This window comes from Ornithodoros turicata, chromosome 4, assembly GCF_037126465.1.
Source record: "Ornithodoros turicata isolate Travis chromosome 4, ASM3712646v1, whole genome shotgun sequence".
NCBI lineage: Eukaryota > Metazoa > Arthropoda > Arachnida > Ixodida > Argasidae > Ornithodoros > Ornithodoros turicata.
The window spans coordinates 6,961,275-6,983,665 of NC_088204.1; the positions used below are offsets into that span (position 1 = coordinate 6,961,275).

Sequence of the window (22,391 nt, forward strand, 5' to 3'; positions counted from 1 at the left end):
GTATACGCACATGATCAACGGATGAGGCTTAGCTTTGACTCGGACGCGGCAAGTAAAACACCTGACGTCGTCGAAGATGATGCCTTTGTCAGGTGGTGTGGGATCTCCGTGAAAAGTGCGTGCATTCGGCGTGCTTCGTCGTCGCGGACTGACTCCGGGCGCTGCCGCTCATAATTAGGAGATCGATGACCGTTCGAAGAGTAGGAGGGATTCCGAACGGGCAAAGCGAAGAACAAGACAGCACACCAGGTCGCACGTGCGGCTACGGGATTCCACGCGCGCGCGCGCCTGCCCGCACGCGGGGCGCCTCGAAGAGAGACCGCGTTGCACCGGCCGCGGCTTAGCGTCCCGTTCGGAACAGCCGTCCCGCCGCCATGGCGTCGTTCGTCTTCCCCACGCCGCTGTTGCCATCTGGTGGAGGTCGCACAAAGCGGGAGGCAGACAAAGGGGTGCAGGAGCGCGCATGCGCCGCTCCGCGTCCTCCCAGAGAGCACCGCGGCAGAAACAGACCAAGATGGCGTCCGTACGAAGGGAGTCCGGCACTGCGCGGCGGAAACATTGACAACAGAGAGGTAAGCGGACCTTGGAACGCTGCGCTGGGATCGTTAAAATCTATCGAAGGAGTGTCTTGGAGTGTTCGATGGCGCTTTGATTGGCGTCTGTGGCAAGGAGCATCATGGAGACCCTGGGAGGAGAGCTGGGCACAGCGGTCGACGCTGAGGAGGAGGAGCCCGGCAGCTCCTCTCCCCACCCTCCCGACGAGGAGGAGGAAGAGGGGCGAGAAGGGGAAAACACGCCGTGTCCCGTGCACGCTGACGATGACGACCTAGTCGATGCCGCACCGCCAGCGGTCGACGACGACGACGACGACGGGCGATCCACGCCTGACCTCCTACCGTCCGCCGCCGACCTCTCGCTCGGCGGACGCACGTACAGGGAGGACGACGACGCGTCCCCACCGGCACAGCCGCCCAGTCCGACGTCTGACGACGACCTCGACGACCCAGTCGTGAGTCCCGGCTCGCCAGGCATGATTGACGCGTCGGACTTTCGAGGTCTCGGCGGCGATCCCACCGGCCCGTATGGGGCTGGAAGGATGTCGCCTGCGGGCTTCTCGGCCAGCTCCAGTTACGCAACGCTCACACCCCTGCAGCCGCTGCCACCAATTTCAACCATGTCTGACAAATTTTCTCACTACGGTCACCACCACCATCATCACCATCACCAGCAACACCACCAGCAGCAGCAACACCACCCGGGTGGGGGATTCCCCTTGATGCAGAGCCAGTCGCCGCTCGGTGCCATCTCTATGAACAGTTATCACGCGCAGTATGACAAGCTCAGCAGCTCAGGCATGAGTCCCCCAATGCTCGGTGGGGGTGGACTCCCTTCGCCCCCATCCTCTTATTCACAGAACGGTCTGTCCGACAAGGGTCTCAACGGCTACGACGCGTATGCTCCTCCGCGAGGTCTAGGATCACCCCAGTCACCGACCAGTCTTCACTCGCCCACTGGCATGTTACCACCGCTCAATGGCCTGGCGACGGGTCCACCGCCCACCCCGCCTGCTGCCCATCTCGCCGCACCGGCCTCACCACCCGCACCGCCACAGATGGACATCAAGCCCCCGCCACCGACAACTGTGGTGACAGTGGCACAGCCTCGTCTCGTCCTCCCCGTTTCTGTAACTACGATGCCCCAAGTGGCACTGTCTGTGGGACAAGTCATGGTTGGGAAGGCGAATAATGTCATGCCCAACCTTTTGGTCGGCGGTATCGGTTGTTCTCCCAACAAGATTCTTCAGCAGCAGACGCCTCAGCAGCATCAACAAGCGGTACAACAGCAAGTGGTGCAGCAGCAGCAACAGCAGCAGCAAGCGGTTCAGCAACAGCAGACGACACAGCAGCAACAGCAGACGACGCAACAGCAGCACACGGGAAACGCGGATGAGGTTGAAGAGATCAACACCAAGGAACTGGCGCAGCGGATAAGTGCAGAATTGAAGCGGTACAGCATACCACAAGCGATCTTTGCTCAGCGGGTACTGTGTCGATCACAAGGCACGTTGTCTGACCTTCTGCGGAATCCAAAGCCTTGGAGCAAGCTCAAGTCGGGGAGGGAGACGTTTCGCCGCATGTACAAGTGGTTGGAAGAACCAGAGTTTCAAAGGATGTCCGCACTCAGGCTTGCAGGTTAGTACTCACATCTCATATTGGTGGACTTCTTTTTTTCTTTCTCTTTCTCTCTATTGGAAAGGCACCTTGTTGTTCTATCCGGTTGGCACGGTTAATACGTTTTAACGAAGATTTCGCTATAAACGAGACCCGGTTTCAGGGTGGGCTTGTGTCACTGCTCTGGATCAAGTCTGATAACCCAAATTAGAGCTTCAGACTTTAAAAAAAACACGTGACAAATTGCCGGTGTTGTCATCACCGCCAAAACAAAAATTAAATTGAATTGAATCACACTTGACATTTCTCCCCGTTGTTTCTTTCCGTAGCAAGCTGAGTACACAGTTTTTTCCGTTTTGCTGAGTCATTAGTTATCAGTCTCCCCACTTTCACGCTGCCAGCTTTCCAAAGCACTCCCTGCACGAGCTCCTCGATTCAACGCCACTTACTTTGCATCTTGCGCCACGCGATAATTGCGTTGTCCCCACCTGTGGCGCACGTGTCAATCGCGAACAGCTGATTACCAAAATACAACTCCATAGCGGCGAGGGCGGACCCAAAAATCGAAAATTCGCGCCATGTGACGTCACGAAGACAGCACGTGTCTCCCAACTCGCGTCGATTTTCGCGTCGATTCCTGCTTTTCTTTCTCTCTTTCTTTCTTTTTTTTTTCCTTGCCTGTTTCGAGCATGCCGCGAAAATGACCGCGAAATATGCCGCGAAATGTCGTGTGTTCGTTTAATGACCGCTATAGCGTGTGTGAGGACGTTATGTCGAGACGTTCTAAGTGACATTAGGGAGCAGCGTTGACATTAACTGACCGAAGGATGTGTTACGAGTTTTATAAAGTAACAGTATTTTACTGTCTCTGCGCGAAAACGCTCAGTGTGTGATAGTATTCTCTCATATATTTTTTTCCAAAGAAACCTTTCATACCGCTATGTTATCAAAGAAAAAAAAGTTCTAAGAGCCCTTAAAATTCTGAACTAAACCTTCTAAAAAGGTAACGCTATTATTCATATAGGATTTCCACGCGAAAATTGCTTCGAACATTCCGGAAAACGTGAGTTCTGCGTCAAATCTTACTCTTCCTACATGATGATGGAGCTAGAAATCGTAAGAAACCTTACGAAATATTTCGAAGTGTGAAGCACATTATGCAATCTCTGGAAAACGCGCAGAACGTTGAGTACTCCGTGAAAATTCAAACGATTTTAGGCGGTTTTATAAAAGCCTGCGAAATGTTATGAACATTGCACAAAAGGGGGTTATGAAATGTGGCCAAAAAAAAGAAAGAAAAATAATTAGTGCGAAATAATAAAACAGTATGAATTAGAGAAGGTTGCAAAAACTTTTTTATTAGTGTTGTGGATCGTGGTTCCACAATATATAGTGCGGTAGTCTTTGTTGGCTTTCACGAAGGTGAATGCGTGGACAAAAGCAGTCGGGGAATTCCCTGGCGAGTAAGGCACGCGCTCATGCTGGGAAAATTGTGGAGGGTGATTCATTGGATTCATCGCCGAGCTCTTTGCGGACAAGCACTGACGGACTAAGCCGATGACATCATGGGCATGGAACATATAGAGCTGGACTGGAAAACATTGGCGTCCCGTCAACATGTCGTTGTTGAACGGTATAACAGCGGGGACTGAGGTACATGACTACTGCATCGCGAATGAAAATACGTTTGCAGTATCTCACTGTGTTGCGCGCATCCTGTCCTATGTTACTTTACACGGGATAAGAGAAAACATGTTTCAAGGTCTCAAAGACTTCTAGAGTACGTCGTTGGTGTGAGCTAATGACGTCTCTATCGCATACGGTTAGACAAAGATTAATTGATTGATTGAGGTATAAAAAATATGGAGATGTGAGACCCGACAAAGTCGGGTCAAGGTCTGGTTTCTTTTTGCAGTAATCGTGAATAGAAAAGTAGAAAAAAGCAACCTCAGGATGACCAAGAGGCATTAAAAAACAGGGTCTACTTGATGAATGAGTCTAGTAAATGGAATTAGACAAGGACATTCAACAACGATCATATTTAATTGATGCTGTTACGAATGCCCCATAATTAAGTGAGTTACATCCCGAGAGAACTCAGTAACTGATAAATTTGTCTACGGAGTAGTACGTACCAAACTGGAGGGATCCTTTCGAGCGTTGGAGCCTGGTGAAAGTGAGCGTTTGTCATTGAGTTAACACGGGTTCAATGTCTTACCATTTAATATACAACGTCCACGACGCACCTAATTTGTCGTCCCATATGTCAAGAACGGTACCATGAACATGAAAAGAAAATTGCCCACCGAGTCTCCCAACGCATTTCTCCGAAGCCAAAGAGGCTAGACGTTCCCACTTCGATTTCTACGCGATTTTTGATGAAACACGGTGTTATTAAACGGGCATTCCCGCCCCCAACACATATTTATTTCACGCGCGTCTCGAAGTAGGGCTGGAAATTTTGTGCGGCTTCGGTCTTCACACACGACGGCTCGTGTGCATAATTAAAAACGTAGTCACCTCGCCTATGTTTCATATCCACGCTGAGGATTATTGAACCCTATTTGTCAAAGGTGCTCTTCCGTCGTCACGCTGGGGACATCGCGTGGTATTGCTTCAATTTATACAACGTCGGTTTGTCAATAGTTTTCTAGTAGTTGATGTTACATGCTGTATTTTTCTGCGGCTAATTAGAGCTTGCAGGTATTAGTAACCATGATTTCTTTTTCTACCCAAGAACAACAAAACAAGAACGCTTCATTTTGGAACTATGCCATACAAAACTGATAGTCATTATGGTCATTCTTCTTAGTAGCCACAGTACCAGAGCTACTTGCCAAAAACCAACATGATTGCAAATCTAGTTCAGCCAATATGCTATCACATTGGAATGGTTTTGCATTACCAGCTTATCTTATTTAGCGTTCTTATCAGCATGTTCATGCGCGGCATTTCTCTTATACACTTATAAGCTCCAAGCAGCACTTTATTTCGTAATAAATACCTTCTCGTCTTCACTCTAACCGGGAAGAAGAAGATAAGACAATAAATATGGAGCAGTTACAGCTTCTAGTTCCCTAGATAACAGTTACTCCCAAATTTTAGTCCCCTGCTCCTGAAATTTACACTCCCAGCACTACAAATGTCCCCAAAAGGACGTTAAGTTGGTCTTTTTATTTTTTCTTATACTGTACCACACAGAGGGTCAAACCGCTATTTCATTATTATATTACACCCGCAACTCATGGTGTGTGTAAGCTGTGAATTTTAGACGACGATATACCCTCTTCAGCCAGCAGCGGCCCTCCACTGACTCAGTCGAAAATTTATTCAAACAGCTCCTACACGTACGTACGTTGCACCTCATTTTCACAGCGGTAATAGTTAATGTAAAGCGAGTAACAAAGAGTAAACCATTCTGCGTTGCCCGGGGCCAGCTATCGCAGCGTGGCACGCAGTGTGGCCCGAGAAACGCTTGAGCGATCGCACGCGCACGCCGCGACGCGCGCAGTTTACGTTTTTGTAATGAAGGGTAGCCTTTTGCCGTATACGTATATTCAACACCTGCGCCTCTTCACGTGTGAGTCGACGGTTGCAGAGCTAACGACATTCTATATGCTTTGAAGCCCCACCCCACACCGTCGCCCTATCGAGTGTTGGGTGACTGCGTTCGCTTTTCCAAAGGATTCCAGTTTGTGAAACAAAGCGCAATGCTATACTTTGTGCCGTGTTTTTCAACCGGCGGGAAGGTTTAGCTCGCACGTAAAGGGGCTTCGAGTTGGTCGTGTTTCCCGGGGAGTCGCGAGTGAAGTTTGTCTGTTGAGTCAGTATTGCGTTTTCGTGGGCGTTTTGCGCCGACTGTCAGGAAACCTTAAAACGTTGAAAGATGGCAGTCGTCGAAAAAGCAGGGCAAAGGCAGTAGTCGAACCGGTACACCTTCGAGGAAATGTCCGGGAGAAAAGGCATTTATGTGATTGGTTAGTAGTGTTCAATTGCAGTGCAGTTATACCTATTTGAGTTAATGTCAGAAGGACACGAAGTCTGTATCTGTAAACTAATAAATAAGGAAGTAATCGCAAGAATAAACGTAAGCGAATAAATCGTGCGTGGAAAATCGTAAAATTGCGGATTCACAGAGTGAGAAACGAAATCAAATTGAATAAACAGCCTTATCTAAGATGAAGTGAATCCCTACGCGTGATAACAACTGCCGCTCTCAAACTCATTAATTCAACAAGGGACGGGACCAAAGAAAAACTGAAGACGTTCGTGAATTTATTAATGGCACAAGCTTTCGTGCAGGAGGCTGTGCACTTCCTCAGGTAGCTTTCATCAAGTCCCCTTCTGTATACCTGAAGAAGGGCAGCCTCCTGCAGAAAACTTTGTACCGTAATAAATTCACGAACGTCTTCAGCGTTTTTGTTTTCTATGTTCTTCAAAACATGTGCGCAAAACATAACAAGCGTGTGGTGTTAGACGGGCTATAACAACCGCGAGCGGCTTTCGCCGTGCCCAGCTGCCGGCTGCATAATCGGGCCGAGTCCGATTGCAGAATGCTTCGTCCGGTTACATACCGCAGACACCTGGTTAACACCAGATGTTCCACCGCGCCCAGGTCGTCGCCTTCATTTCGAGGCTTCCGCGAGCGGCCACTGTAAAGTTGGCGCTATGGGCGAGTTAATAGCCGTAGCATACGGCTAAGTATATTTGGTTCGATATTGACCTTTCTGAAACCGGAATTCAATATTCCACGGACAGTGGCCGGAGTAGCTACTTTCCAGGGGTAGCTTGTTGCGAGTACCAAGTAATAATTAGGCTATGTGCGAATAGTAATTTTCTTCAGTCTTCAATAGAAGGTTTTAGAAGTGAAGTGAATATAAAGCGAATAGTTATGCAACCGAAACAAAAGCATGTATACAACACATACGGATGATGATGATGATGATGATGATGGATAGAAGAAAAAAATGGGGAGGCATTCCCATCTTCGAATGAAGCATCACTCATCCTGTTTTAAATTATTATAATTATATGTACATATTTATAATACATATAGCGTATGATATATATTATATATCACGTTTTATATTATATATATATATATATATATTATTTCCTTGAGCTTACGTGTTCAGCTTCCGAGCTATTCGAATATATAATTCTACGTTCGATTCGGGACTCGAATCGAATGGATCTGTGTTCGAAAAATCTGAATATTCGCACAGCTCACCAGATAGGTCTTAAATTAAGCTATAGGTGTTTGCACACGGACATCAAAATTCGTTTTCATTTTTCATCGAAATCCTCGTTGCAAAATAAACTGCTGGAAATAAATATTTCGTGGTCACGCGATTAAAAACGAGTCGCCTCAAATGCACAGTCACGCGCGGAAAAGTGCAAACAGCGAACTGGGACATGTGCTGTTTCGGCGTGTTCGCTCTGCTAAGCCTACCGGCCGCTAAAATATGTTAAAAAGCGATAAAAACGGGGCTGTTTGGTGGTACATCCTAATAGCGATAAAACCCTGGTGCAGGGGACACAGAGAGACAAAACAGACGAAGCGCAGTGCTTCGTTTGTTTTGTCTCTCTGTGTCCCCTGCACCGGGGTTTTATCGCTTTTAGGATCGCTAAAATATGGCTTTGATACGCTAAAACGACTTCGACAGACATAGAAAACCCGACAGATTCAGGGGTTAATTAGTAATGTAGGATTTTTAAACAACGACACATGCACTTGTGAATCAGTCGAGCGTCTCTCTTTTCTTGCTTTTGATCGACGCCCCCCCCCCCCCCCCCCCCGGCCCCTTTCTTCCGAGCGGTTATAGGTCATTACGTAGCCGCGAAAACAGCTTGCAGGAGCAATCTTTCCACATTTTTTGCCAACTTGTGTTTTGCCTTTACGTAAGTGTACTTTAGTATCCCGGCCATATATCTAGCAAACAAGTTTTTCTCACTATCTGTCCTGCGCCGACGTTGGGCGAAATTCCTTTCCCTGTCCTTATTCTCGCTCCTTCCACCAGCTATCGTGGGAGCCGATCGCAGCGTACACACAAACGCCCGTAACCATGGCAACCCGCGAGCGCGTCTTCAGTTGGGCGCCCGTACCATTTCTGATGATGATGGCGGTGAGAATGTTTCGAATCCCACCATGATAACAGCTCCAATGGGGCTTAAAATATAGTGCTATAAGCCGGAGCTATCAAGGAAGTGCACACAAAAGGACGCTAATGTTCCAAATGTGCAAGTGCGTACCACTGTGCATCCACAATTACAGCTTCTATAGTGCCATAGATTGCACTTACTTCCCATTAATGGGAAGTGAGTGCCCCGACCCTTAAATATTCCGGAAGCTTGGCGAACTTGCGGGCGTTGCGTCTGGCCCCAAACTGACTAATTGCTGTCTTTATTTTTTTTTTTAGGAGTACGACTGGTAAGTTCAGTATTTGATATCCACATAAGGTAACCTGACAGGTTCACTTCTACCCAAACTAGTGTAAAAGCCAGTCTTTATAAGTTGTTTGGGAAAGGTTATGTATATAAGTGTTCATAAGCAAATATGTTCACACTCACCGGAGGCTGACTTCAATCACAAACAGCACGCGAATGCTGCAGTCAGGGAAGCTGAGCTGAAGAGATGCAGCAAAATAAGGGGCGGAGAAGTCGTTCGAAGTGGGTAGAGTTCAGAAACAACATAGTGCAGATATTCATGAAGAGAAAGCAAACAGCCATGATAACACAAATGTCCATTACCACCGCGCGAAGATTGAAAGTTGAATTCGCGCAAGATCCACTCTGCAGTACGCGAAAAAAAAAAAGGAAAAAGCTGCTTTCAGTTCAATTCAATTCAATTTTATTATTAGTATTTGCCATACAGTATAGACAGTGGGGGCCCCGTAGCATACATAGCTAGTAGCATCGTAGCATTTCGTCGAGAACATTTTGTCTAAAATATATACAGTGAACCCTCGTTATTATGACCATGGTCGTTCCCGAAAATTTTGGTCATAATGCGGAACTGTCATATTAACGGGGAGGATTTGCAGAGGTTTCACTGCATTGTTCCCCAGGAGCATGGTCGTAAAGGGCGTATGTCAGATTATCGGGGGTCATATTAACGAGGGTTCACTGTATTTTGCTGTAGATATCACAGCTCTAGCAACGTATTATTCCACGTTGCGGGAACAATTTGTTCGTTATCTGATATGAACGAGGTGTCTTTGGAAGGCTGCTCTATTGTTCCTGGAAATAAGACAGACAATTCGAACCCAGCCCATTGGAAGAGCAGGCCCAATACGTCTCGGCGGTGTACCTCTTCTGTGTGTCGGGAAAGTCTAACCGCACCGAAATTCATTGTCAGCTATACATACGCGAAGTGTACGATCACAAAGCAATCCCGCGCCAGGTGATCGCGAAATGGCGCGCGTTGTTCGAGAATGTTCCCTCGGCACGAAGGTCCTCCTGGAGTAATTCAAGTGGAAAGTGTGGGAACACCCTCCCTATACAGCCCAGAGCCCTCGCCTCGTGATCTCCATGTGTTGGGTCTCACGAAAAAAGAGCCTTTTCAAAAGCGACGATATAGCTCTTATGAGGAAGTGCAAAATGTGGTGGCGCATAATGGTTATGGCACGTTGAACGTAAATATTTTCAAGAAAGCAGAGCAAAACTCGTGCCACGATAAATGTTTTAGCAAACGTTGTGACTACGTACAAAAATAGCTCAGATGGACGAGATTACACAGCAAATTTTGTACGCCTTTCGTGTGTAAATGATTTATCCTTTGGCACACAGCTTTGTGGTGTTAAGTTTCAAAACATACAGAATAATGTTTTGTAAAACGTCCGTCTATATATATATATGGAGCATTCTACAAAAGGCACAATTGAAGAGTGCATAGCCTGGAGGAAACACCGTTTCAGTCGGCTGTATTTCATGTAAAACACGGTTTCAGACGAATGTTTTGTAAATACCTTTTTGACACTATTATTACACATTTCATTTCAGCGTGCAGACTAAAAAAAGCGCTCATCTAAAAAATCACCCCTTCTACACACTGAAAGCTGTAAAAAACAATATTGTCTTGTAGACCTTGTGATTACATAGAAAAGCAGCTCAGATAAATAATGCTGAATGCTCCGCGTGTTCCAGGCGCCTGCAACCAACCATTTGAATTCCTCGTATCACGGGATGATGACCGCATAACCTACCACGGTTTCAAATATGCGACATCGAGGAGAAAAACTTGCGGACAAAGCTCCGACTTCGAGGGGAATTCCCGAAGTCCGGTCGGAGCACCGTCAAAAATCGGGAGACGGCGACGATTCGCTTTTCTAAACTGTATCACTTCCAACGAGGACTTCGGCGTCATATCCTATTTCTTTGCACGCTCAAAGAGTTCACACAGCCCCTAACGATGTTAGGTTACATACATAAATAACCAATCCATAAATAACAAAAGTTGTATAAATAAAGCCACGAATTATGGACAAAAATATGCGCGCTCGTACTATAGTATATTTGTTTAGTTCTTTAAAGCTCCACTCAATGCACAAATGTAAACGAAGCTCCACGGGGACGTTTTCATGAATGTGAAACTTCGTCATCGCTTGGCAAAATAGTTGTTTGTACTTCCCACCTACCTGGACAGGGCTTGCACGGGGTTCGCATCTTTCACTTCATTATCACTGCACCCACTTATCGCTGAGGATATGTGTGAGAAACAGCTGGCGCTGTCACCTGGCTCCGACGTGCATAGACCGTAACAGCCCTGATACAGAAATTGCATGTCGTCTTCGGTGAAACGTTTCCCAAAGCTTGCTAAACTTTTTTTTCTTCCTGTAGTTCGTTTAGCGTCAACTTCCCTCTAAAGAGTTTGTAATCTCGCTTATACGAAACATGCAAAAACTCAGAGGCCGAGAAGCCTGGGGGCAAAAAAACATTATCATGCCACTCTGGCCCTTCTAATGTATGCCTCCGGTAACAATTCGTTGGCTAGGAAACTCGGGGCTGGGACTTTAAACCTAGGTTTAAAAGTAACGATACGACCAGGAATGCATAATGTGCTTCTATGTTTTGACAAATACTCCGAGAGAAAGAAATACCAGACAGAAACATGTCTGACCTATTTCTGACTAATAAAGTCCCACTTTTCCATTTTCAAAAGCCCGCGCAAACTTTCAGCACGCAGTCGTACTGCAAACCTTGCCAAAATGAAACAGTTTTCCCCTCTCGATAGATAATCCACCTTTCCCCCTCTCCCTCCTTGCAAAACTCTGCACAAAATCCACCTTTGCGAAACATTGAATCGTAAATCTCTCTCTTCCTCAACGCTTCGAACCTTATAGAAACCTCGTTGCAAACTTTGCCGACAAACACACAGTTGCCGCCTGCAGTAGCGGTCAGTGTTGCCGCTTTTGGGGAAAGCACATAAACACTATAGCGGGAAAAATTGGGGAATGGCTGTGTGAAGAGGATTTAGGGCAAGCTAGGGTCAACGGGAAGGTGCTATAAGAATAGAAAAGGCTCACATGAAACCGATATCGGGGGGGGGGGGGGGGGCGTTCGAGTCTGGGGATGTCATGGGAAGGGGGGGGGGGCATCTCGGAGGATCAGGATCTGGTAATCCTTGGGCCGGCGATCGACACCTGCTACCTTACTGTCTCTTTCTGCGCGTGTTGTGTATGTGTCTTGAAGAAGACGGGGGCTTTGGGTCGAGGGGTGTGCAGAATTATGTGCGCTTTGAGGGGGGGAGGGGGGAAGGATGATAAGGGGCGATTCTCTTATAATTGTTTTTGGCCTTAACTATAAAGGGAAGCCTTAGTTGCAAATTTCGGAGGGTAGTGCGGTTGTATTAGAATCGGGGTGACGAGTTCGGTATAATCGCACTAATTTGAAGAAATTAGTGCGAGATGTTTTGTCTCAAGAGAAAGTTACGGAGTAAAATGAGAGGAAAACTAGATAAATTAAAGAAGAAAAAATCCCTAGTACTTCTGGAGGAACTGGGTTTTTGGTTGTTACTAAGTTAAGAGGCAGTGCGTTTGTCCTTTGGTACGAGCCTCAGCTTGTTAATTTCCGTCTGTTAAGTTCTATACAACAACATTCTCAACAGGTGTTACCCGAAGAGAGTAGTAACTCTCTGCTACTTCATTGTACTGATGCAGAGATAAGAAAAATAACCAATCACCGTGCGTTCAAACCGCCTATACCTATACACGTAATTATTATTATTATTCCACTATGCACACAACACGCACTAAATATGATCTCTTGCACGACAACGCAGGGAGAGAAAGACGCGCATGCTGCTTATGATAATGAGAAGGGATGTTTCGATTTCTCTGTCTGGAATCAAACTCATTTTATTCGTAACGATCTTTCCCTTTCTTCTCATTAACTTGTTCTCATACATGTGGGCTGCCGTATCGGGCCTTCATTTCGAATGCAATGCGTCAACAAGCGGTCAGTTGTAGCTCCGTATATGCGAGCGCACGAACCCCATGGGAACAAATGATCTGTCCTTCCATAACAGCTCTATGACAGACAGCAACTGAATAGATGAAGGAATACGGCATTAAATATGGTCCATCCGCATGGCACGATTGATGACATTTTCGGGATGACATGTGTACGTAGTTGAAAAATAAGAAGGAGAAAAAACAAAAAACTGTCCAGAGTACCTACGTATAGCGCTGTGATAGAGAGGGAGACTCAAAAATTGTCTCATTCCATATAGAAAAAGGGTATGCGGTGCACGGTTTTATTGTGTGGTTCTAAATGAAGCAGCAGTGGTGATGACTAAATGAGGAAGAATTATGGTACATAGTACAAATGTTCGTCAAGTTCAGCTATATTCATATTAATTCGCGACTAACTTGGTGATACAAAAACGTGACGCGAAGTGGAAACTATAGAGACGTGACATATCTACTTTCGCCCAGAGTAAATATCTTGAGCTTTGTGCCAGAAAAAGCAAAAGATGTAGAAAGTTTATTGGCACCCTGACAAGGTCATGCAAGACTACTTTAAAGAAAGCAATGGGAATTATGTGTAAGTTCGGCATTATAATGTACAGAGACGGAAGGGGGGTAAAATAAAAGGGACAGGTCGCAATCGTTCGGCTAGCTTCTTCAAAACTCCTCCTTTCCTTAGAAGGAAACCCTAAACACTTTCTGGAGACCTTGTAAGAGTCAAAATATGACCAACAGCACCTGTATCCTCAAAGAAGTGCACTAGGACGCGAAACGCGGGTTGTCTTCTTAGATTTGGCCTGTCCGCGCGCCAGCATCTTCTGAGCATTCAACGGTTGACTGCCTGAAACTTATCCCGCGCACGCTTCAGAGATTGCCAGTTTTAGGACTGAAGCATCCACAGGATAAGAGAACGTGCTTCGCGTTCACCGGTGCATACCGCAAGTCTGACAATTAGGCGTAGCGGTTACCCGTATTTTGTAGAGGAATGCTGCCGCTAGGGGAACATTGAGCCGCAGACGGCGGCTTAACGTCTCTAATGACCGTGGCACCCTGCAGGGAAGACGACAGGTGCACTGAACGGAGCCTGGGTATCACCACTTACCGTGTATCCACACGAACGACATTGCCCAGCATCAACGCCACCTATAGATGCAGAAGGCCCGTTTAATGCCTCCTCTCACACCTTCGCACGTAGACATACAGAGTCCCCGAATCGCGGCGCAGCCAGCCAAGATGTCAGCCAATCGCCGCAGAGAATTTTGAAACACAGGCTTTCTATGGATTCCAGTGGCTGCCCATGCGGCCGATGGCGGCTCGTTTCCATAGCTGCGATCGCTGAAAGCAATGTCGTGATTGGCGGGCTTGTAACTGTTACGTCACGTCGCTCAAGCGATCAGGCTCCGGCGGACGATGCGCAAAACGTCAGAGCTTTCTGCTGTCACGTTAGCACGAGAGGTCAACTTCTTTTTGTGCACAGCCAACCGCGCGGAATGTGCTGCAGCCCGGTCCCAAGATATTCCGTAGCAGACGACAGGAAAAGACGCAGATGTCGTCTGCTATATGTGCGCCGTACGTCCCTCCCGATATTCCGGGACTGCGCGAATGCTGAACATAACACACGGAGAAATTTCTGTTTCGTGCGCAGTTCTTACATTTTAGTATAGTGTTCTTCGTGTTGAATATCGTGAAATAAATTTTACGAGAAGTTTTTTTTTACTGTCGAGTGTCTCGAGCTGCTCGGTCACCCTTTCCGCGAATGCCATTATGTCCCAGGATCTACTGCAACGGAAAGACGTACCTCTTCACTGTGCCTGGACTGAATGCCAAAGCGACGTCGTTGACGATTCGGCTTAGGCTGGTTTTACGACCGTTTACGACGCTCCGTGAAACAGGCCGGTCTCGGATTGCGCACGTGTCGGATTCGTTCCTAAACACTTGTTTCTTGTACGGGAGCAATGGGGTAATCAGAACCAGCGCGCGCTACGTTTCTGCAGTCTCCACGTGGAAGGGAGGGCCTGTGCAGAGAGATGCTTGAAACATGGGATTTCTCGATGTGCGGTACACCAAAGCGATGTTTGATCGTGTATTGTAGTAGTCCATATTGCAAATACGAATACACCCGACTACGGCAGCATGTAGTAGGTGGTGAAGGTTCGGTGGCTTGCATGAATTGCGGGGGTCTGATAACGTCAACCGGGGATAATATGTTTCACTAACAGTACCGGGTACTGAGCGTGAAATAGTAAAGTGTTGTACCTCGTAATATTGACAGTGCACGTGCCACATGCCACCGGAGAAATGCCGTGAAATGGAAGATAATGTCCCTTAACAGTTCTAAAGCCATAGAAGCCTGCGCAAACTAACGTAACTATAAGCTGCGGCGCGTCACTCCTTTCAAATATCCACGGTGAATACCGACACAGTAGTGAGTTTTAGTGTATCGTACGCTGTCGCCTCTGCGTACGTAAGGGATAGCGTTGGTGGTTCTGCGCACGCGCAATACATAAACAGCTTTTGCGCATTGCGCAGAACCACCTTACGCTATCCCTTACGTACCATCATCCCGAGTGTCATCCTTCTTGCCCCTGATTTGCTGAAAACGGAGGGCGTACGCCATTTTTGTGGCACTATGCAGTTCATAATTGCCCCAAATAATGCGTACGCCCCCCGTTTTCATCCAATCGAGGGAGAGAACGCTGTCACTAGGGATGATGGTACGGTTTCGTATGGTCAACGTTGCGGCAGAAGCTCCGCCTTCGTCAGGACATGGCAGCTTCCGACTTCAGGACTTTGTGGAGTGTTCCAGAATGCAACTCACGGACGACCGCCACGTGGCGTACTTGCACAGATTGTGACGTCACTTACCGAACTTATCTAAGCAATGTGCAACCCCTGTATCCCTTTTGGCCTGGCGAAGACAGTGCTACTGTCGAAACGTCGACCGTTCTTCTAAATGTTTCATAGTATATTATACTCTTTGTGTTAGATTACCCACTATAATGAACTAGTTTTTGTTAACTTATCCTGTAATCCGTCGTCCACGTCTTATTATTTTACTTTATATATAGTATATAAAAGTATAATTTGTACAGACTATCTCAGTTCTTCCTTTCTATAGTTCCTTCGTTTTCATTTACGATCTTCTATTCAACCACCTAACGTACAAAAAAAAGAAAAGAAACCTGCCGCTCGACATCTACCCTCCTGTCAGTGCATGAAAGCGTATAAACGACGTGCTTGAAACCGTGCCGTTGCAAACGCAACCCAACGTACCGTGAGCGAAACCTTCATCGTATAATATCGGGGCGACACGACACATGTCCCACCGCCCGCTGTATCCTGGTCCGAATCCTAAACGGTTTCGCTCCATTTCCTCTTCGGTCGCATTAATCTCATCGGCCATTTCCACAAAAAACGCTTTCGCTTCGGCCTTCTCGGAGGTTGTATCTTTATATTATCACGTGTGTCTGTGTGTGTGTGTGTCATATGCTATATATACTACGCAAAACCTTCATCTCTTGTGGAGTTGTGATTCACAGTTTTTGTTTGGAGGCTGCCTTATCGGCGACCTGTGTGGGTGATCCTGTCTGCTCTCTGATGCCCGCGGTTGATGATTTGATCACCTTAGCCCTATATCGCGAATACAAAGGCGGAAAGAAGGCTTCAAATCTTCATAACTACATATCTGCCGAAGGAAAGGCTTTGCTTAGCGAACGCGTAAACAAGATCCGTTATTATGTCTTTTACTTTCTTACCTAGATCGTTACCTTGCACTTATTTCTCATTTTAGTCCCCTGTCCCTGAAATTTACTCCCCAGCTCTGTAAATAGTCCTTAAATTCGCACGGGCTCCCGTGCATTTAATCCCGAAAAGGACTAACGTTTTTCGTCACCAAAATGCAGCGTAGTGCGCGGAGGGTTATCAGGCAGTGAGAAAGCATCTCTCTCGTGATCGTGTGATTATGTGCATAATGACGGTACATGATACACGATATGGCGACGAGTATGAATAGGTACATCAGGTGACGACAGTACATTAGGAACATTGATAAGAAAAATAAGGACGAAGAACATTTGAAAGAATACTACCGCAGTCGTTCGCTGTTGGACTAATTTAATAATAATAATAATAAATAATAAAATAGTTTCCGCGAATGACTCGAAATGCTGATTATATCTGTATAGTGGAAGTGTCATGTCGGCCAGAGGAAATAAGGCAGAAGAGAAGGATAATTATTTCTGAATAAAATATTCACGCACAGCGAGTTCCCCCGCCTAGTGGAAAGTAATTTTATTCCTTCGCCTCGAACATTACCTAACCCTTGGCTAATAGCTTCCGCGGCCAAGATTTATTGAACTGGCGGGACTCGAGTTGGAATATCGCTGACCTCATTATTGCTCACTCCTCGCGTTTTTTTTTTTTTTTTTTTGTTTAAATTCTACGAAGTACATTTGGCGACAAGGTTAGGTTAGCTGGGACAAAAATAAAATTGAGAATAATCTGTGGAGAGTTCACTTCACTCACGCTGCTGATTAAAGGGACACCTTGTGCTCCTTCCGTGTATCTCACGCGGTAAGGTTGTATTCACCCTTTCACTGTTTTTCTCAACTTCTGTTTTCTCAACAGAAGGCGCAACCGGAAGGTGTCTAGGGTTCCCAGCGTCAGCGGCTACATGTGGCGCCACGCCGTGTCACTCATTTCAGTTAAACATTTTGAGTGTTTACAAATAGTGAATTGGTTTAACTCAAATGACTGACAGGGCGTGGCGCCACATGCAGCCGATGACGATGGGAACCCTAGACAACTCCCGGTTGTGCCTTCTGCTTGTGAACAGTGAAAGGGTGAATACAACCCCTCAGGGTGAATTCCCCTCAGTTTGGGGGAAGAGCCGCAGTGTGGTGGCAGGCAACACAAGTAAGTAGTTAAGACTGCCGATATAGTGTCTAGAGAACACTTTTGAATGATATAAAAAATAACAAAAAAGTATTTGACATAATCCCATGCAGTCAACGGATCGCCCTTGTAGTATGTTTTTACTACCCTCTGGCTGACTGAGCTGAGAAGCCCGTTGCCTCCGCGTACGACAGTAACAATTAGGGTGATCGTTCTATTAGGATAGTATATTTACATTAGTAGAATAGTAAGCACACGATGTAGCTTGAATCCTGTGCTCTCCTCGTTGCTGCATCATCACACAGTAACTCAATACTATGCCCTTGCTGTAATACTCCAAGTACCGTCCAGCATATTCTCATCGACTGTCAGCAGTACTCCACTGAGCAACGCGTCCTCCAGCGCCAACTTGAAGCCACTGGGACACCCTCACTTGCCCTTCCTCAACTGCTTGGGCCTCCGGCCAACCCAGCGCATCAGCTACGACCTCTTCAAGCCCCCATAACCTTCTTAGCAGCAACAGGGCTCCTGCGTGAACTCTGAACATTCATCATCATTCACCATCTTCTCCCCTTCAAGCAAAGGGATAGGGTGCCGCCTCAGCGGCGAAACATCCCACGACATCGTCATCACTTATTTGTTGTTATCATCCAAGGCGAATTTTGTTCGTTATACAGTCAAACTCCTTTATAGCGAACACCTTTTTAACGAAAATACTATTACAGCAAAAATTTTTTTGTGGTCCCGCTGGAGCCTATGGGTCCAATAATAGACATTCTTTTTAACGAAAATACCTTTACTGCGATTTTTTTTTTTTTTTTTGCTGTCCCCTGAGTTTCGTTGTAAAGGAGTTTGACTGTAACGTAAATGTGAGGCAAACTACATTGTTCTATAATGTAGCGTAATTGTTGGTTTCACATTTTATCGGACTGTACTATATAACAGCACATGTCAGTTTGAACGTCCTACGTAGTTTCATGCGCTGTTTTGTTTACGAATTCGTACGCATCTAGAGGTCGCTGCACACACGCGAACCAGTGCGTGCTACCGCACTTCCGTTTCTGCCGTCCCTGCCCCGCTGTCTTCACCACAGAACCACATCACGCACTACGGAAACATTCTCCACGAAGTCGAATGTTACCTTTGCCGTTCCTCCGCGCAACCTCCATCCCCCACCGCCCTTCTTTCTTGAGAGAGCCCCCCCTCTTTCCCACCATCATCAGAGTAGTGTACCTTTACCCCCATTCTACACCTGCTCTTCCTTTTCCCCTTCCCTCTTTTCCCTCCCCTTCTCGACGCGCTCCTTGTTTATATCAGCGCCCCCGCCTACCCTCTTCCGGAAGGAATGGACTTTCCCTCTACCCCGGCCATCGGATCGCACCCATTACGCAATAAGGGGGAAGAGGTTGATAACATCTCTTTTTCCCGAGCGCGACTCCAAGGCGACGCGGATGTTTCCGGTGTCGTCTGCTGTTAAAATAGACGGGCGCACGGTTGCTTCGGGACTGAAAGAGCGTCGAAATTCGCGCCGTCGCCAGTTGGTGTCGCCTGTCGTGTATTTTTTTCTTCTTCTTCTTCTTCTTTTAGTTCTAATTTCGGGAAAGTTGTTCTCGGCATCAGATGCAAATTGAATGGCGGATGTGGTGAAAGCAGGATTAAGTGGTGGAAGCGAAACTCTTACGTGTGTTAGGGCAAACGTGGTCGTACGAGGGCAAACGGCTGTATCTCAAAATTCTTTCTCTTTACACTCTTAAAACGTAGGTGGTGGTGGTGGTGTACTCTAAAAACAGAGCTTCCCCGCATAGCACGCTCCTAGCCAACCATCATCCCCATTGACAACGTTCGCTTCCTCCATTTCATGAAAACTGGGGGCGTACGCCATTTTTGTCGCTATTATGAACGGCATAGTGCCACAAAAGTGGCATACGCCCTCCGTTTTCAGCAAATCAGGGGAAAGAACGATGACACTCGAGATGATGGTTGGCTGGGATCGTGGCGGGGAGAGAATTATGCATTCTGGGTCGACTTCACAGGGTACGGTGCCGACACTGTAACTTCACCACGTAACACGCTGAACATCAACCGTCGCGCAGAATGTTACCGTTACTTATCCTCGCGGTGCGTACGCCCTTTTTGTGATAATTAAGGCAACTCTATAAATGTCACAAAAAGGCGTACGCCTCCCGTTTTCAACGAATCAGGGGAGAGAACGATGTTATTCGAGATGATGCTTGGCTATAGGTGCGTGATATGCGGTGAAGTCCTGTTTGAAGAGCGTATTATTTTAGTCTAGTGACCAGGGGATGGCGTTCGAAATGGCATTAACAAACAGGAAGTACTTCCAGCCTCTAAAGGGCTACCTTTCTGGGCGGCGGTTCGACGAACTCCCTAAAGAAGCAGCATGGCAGAGGTTAGATGAGCAGAGATATAGCTCATTGCCATGAACGCTTCATCATTATGTCTGTCCCATAGACTTTTTCCGATACGTTGGTGAAAAACAGGGGAAGTTAATGCGGACCCTCGTGATAAGGATCGCGCGAGAAACTAGGAGAAATGGACGAGGATGTTGTTGGCACGGAAGATGCTCCGTAGTGCTATTTTAGGAAACTTGGGGAAGAAAGGAGATGTTTCTCCTTCCCTTAAAACAGGCTGCCGTAAACAGCGTCAGGTTTGCTCGATATGTTTTTCTTTGTTCTTTTTTTTCTGATAAAGGTTGAATGTGAGGTGCACACCTGGAGGCAGGTAGGGTATACGATGAAAGAAAATACTTAAGGCCAATTAGCTTTGACTAAAAATATAAAAGCGGAAAGGGAAGGCATTCGCGAGAATAAGAGAATAGTCTTCCCTATAGCACATGTCATACGCATTTAGGGACGGGGGTTGGAACCAAGGAGATATTTGAACACGATTTTAATGTGAAACGATTACAATGTACCTCGTACAATGAAGTAGCTCATGCCAATGAATAATGATTATGGTAGGAAATATAGATATGATAGAAATAATGATTATGATAATTCCAGTTCACTTCGCTTGTTTATCTTCAACCTTGTCTCGCACTAACTGGGCGATACGTTACAAATGGGCGTTACAAGGACTCCAACCGTGTACGGTCGCCATTGGCTACCGCAAAGGTCTTGTGCTGTCCAGGTCGGAACATGTTCATTACACCACATGTTCACGTGCAATTCGAACGCACAAGCAGAACTTGTCTTCTTACACATATATGTATGTGCGTGCGTGTGCGTCCGTGTCTGCGTGGCTGTCAAGTCCTAGTCTGTGTTGTAATCAAATGACATTTCATTCTCAAGACGACGATGAAGTTCATCCATCCAGTGATGTGCACATAGGTTTTCCCTGATTTTTCCGTGAGATTTTCCGGACAGATCCCTGCAACAGGTCCCCCTGAAGTCAGCCCAGGACGTGTACTGCTCCTCCTTCCACTCCTTTCTGCTCCCCTCTCTCCATCTGTCCGCGTTTGTACACCACTCATAGATGACCTGCGCCTCTACGTCATTGATTACGTAACACTGCTGCGCAATACATGCTGGTGGGAATTATCAGCTTTATCAGCCTATCAGCCGACGCGTTTTTCCCGCTTCTTAACCACCACAGCAAAATATAACCTCGAACCGGTCTTCTAGTGGCGTCACATGTTTATAAACAGGGGGTCGTCTATAGCCGCGGTTGGCTTGAGTTGGCTCGACATGACCGTCCAACTGGCTTTGGATTCTGTCTTCATACTCCTTGCTTACGAAAATACGCGAGAAATATTCGACGTTATGTTCTCGCTCTGCGAGAGACAGCGGTCTTCTCACAATGCGTCACGTACGCATACGTTCACAATTTTTTACGGCGGAAGGCCGTTGGTTTCTCGAGACTTTCGAAGCAGATTAATGACGCGCACTGTGCACGAACCGTCCCGCGCACGTGCAGGGGAAAAAGCGCGCGCGCGCGCGTTGTGTTGTTCTCTCGGAGTGGACGGCGACTCCGAAGGGAAGCCGGAGGGTGGGGGGGTTCAATCGATTCTCTACTACACGGAAAGAGGGGGGGTTCCGTCGACGGCGCGAAACGAGTGATGTATAACAAAAGAGGAAAAAAAGCTACGATCTATCCGAGTCTATCAGGGAGGTGTCGAAAAAGAGCAGCGTCGAGGAAATACGGGCCAAGGTCGCCGGCGTTTCAAGTTCAAGCCGAGCTCGGAGTCCCTCCTCCGTCTTTGACATGCAAGGACCACCGTCGGGGTCTCACCGATGCACAGGGACGCGAGGTGGCGAGTAAAATGAGGTTGGGAGGTCGGAAGAGGGGAATTGGATAACACGCAGATTGAGAGGGGTACTTATACATATGGATGGTTTGAAAGAGATGGTGCGGTTCATCGAGTGCTGCGATGTGGCAGTTTGTATCGAAATCTGGAATCGTTCGTTTTTTCTGAATATACGAGGCGAATTAACGTCACAAGGCGCATTAACTGTCGAGTGGACAGACGAAGCTCGCCTAAGAGTTGGGGTGACCAGGGGGTGTCCTTTATTTTAGAGGGACGATCTTGCCGTCCCGTCTTTTTTGACTCAGTGAATGACTTCGTCCCGTTTTCGCGGATGGTGTTCTCGCGGATCCATATATATATATATATATATATATATATATATATATATATATATATATATATATCATGGAAGTATTTTCCTTCGTGGAACATAATTGCTTACTTCGTCCGTTGTTACATCCACGGGTACATTGCTTTACGCCAAGATGTGTCCACAGAAATGTTTCTTGTTGAATTTAGCGTGCTTTTAGAAGCCTCATCTACTGGAAACCTTCCGTCATTGTACAAAAATGGCAACAAAAACAACTATAAAAG

The 22,391-nt window shown here is 46.8% G+C and overlaps 1 protein-coding gene across 2 annotated transcripts in view; it reads left to right on the top strand.

The window, feature by feature from the left end:
• The first annotated feature begins 534 nt into the window (after positions 1–534).
• Positions 535–22,391, top strand: part of LOC135390870 (one cut domain family member 2-like) — a 113,246-nt gene continuing 91,389 nt past the window's right edge. For both annotated transcript variants that reach the window (XM_064620819.1, XM_064620820.1), the window contains exon 1: positions 535–2,192. In XM_064620819.1, the coding sequence (XP_064476889.1) occupies positions 677–2,192 (1,516 nt within the window). In that variant the 5' untranslated portion in view covers positions 535–676. The remainder of the gene's footprint in view (positions 2,193–22,391) is intronic.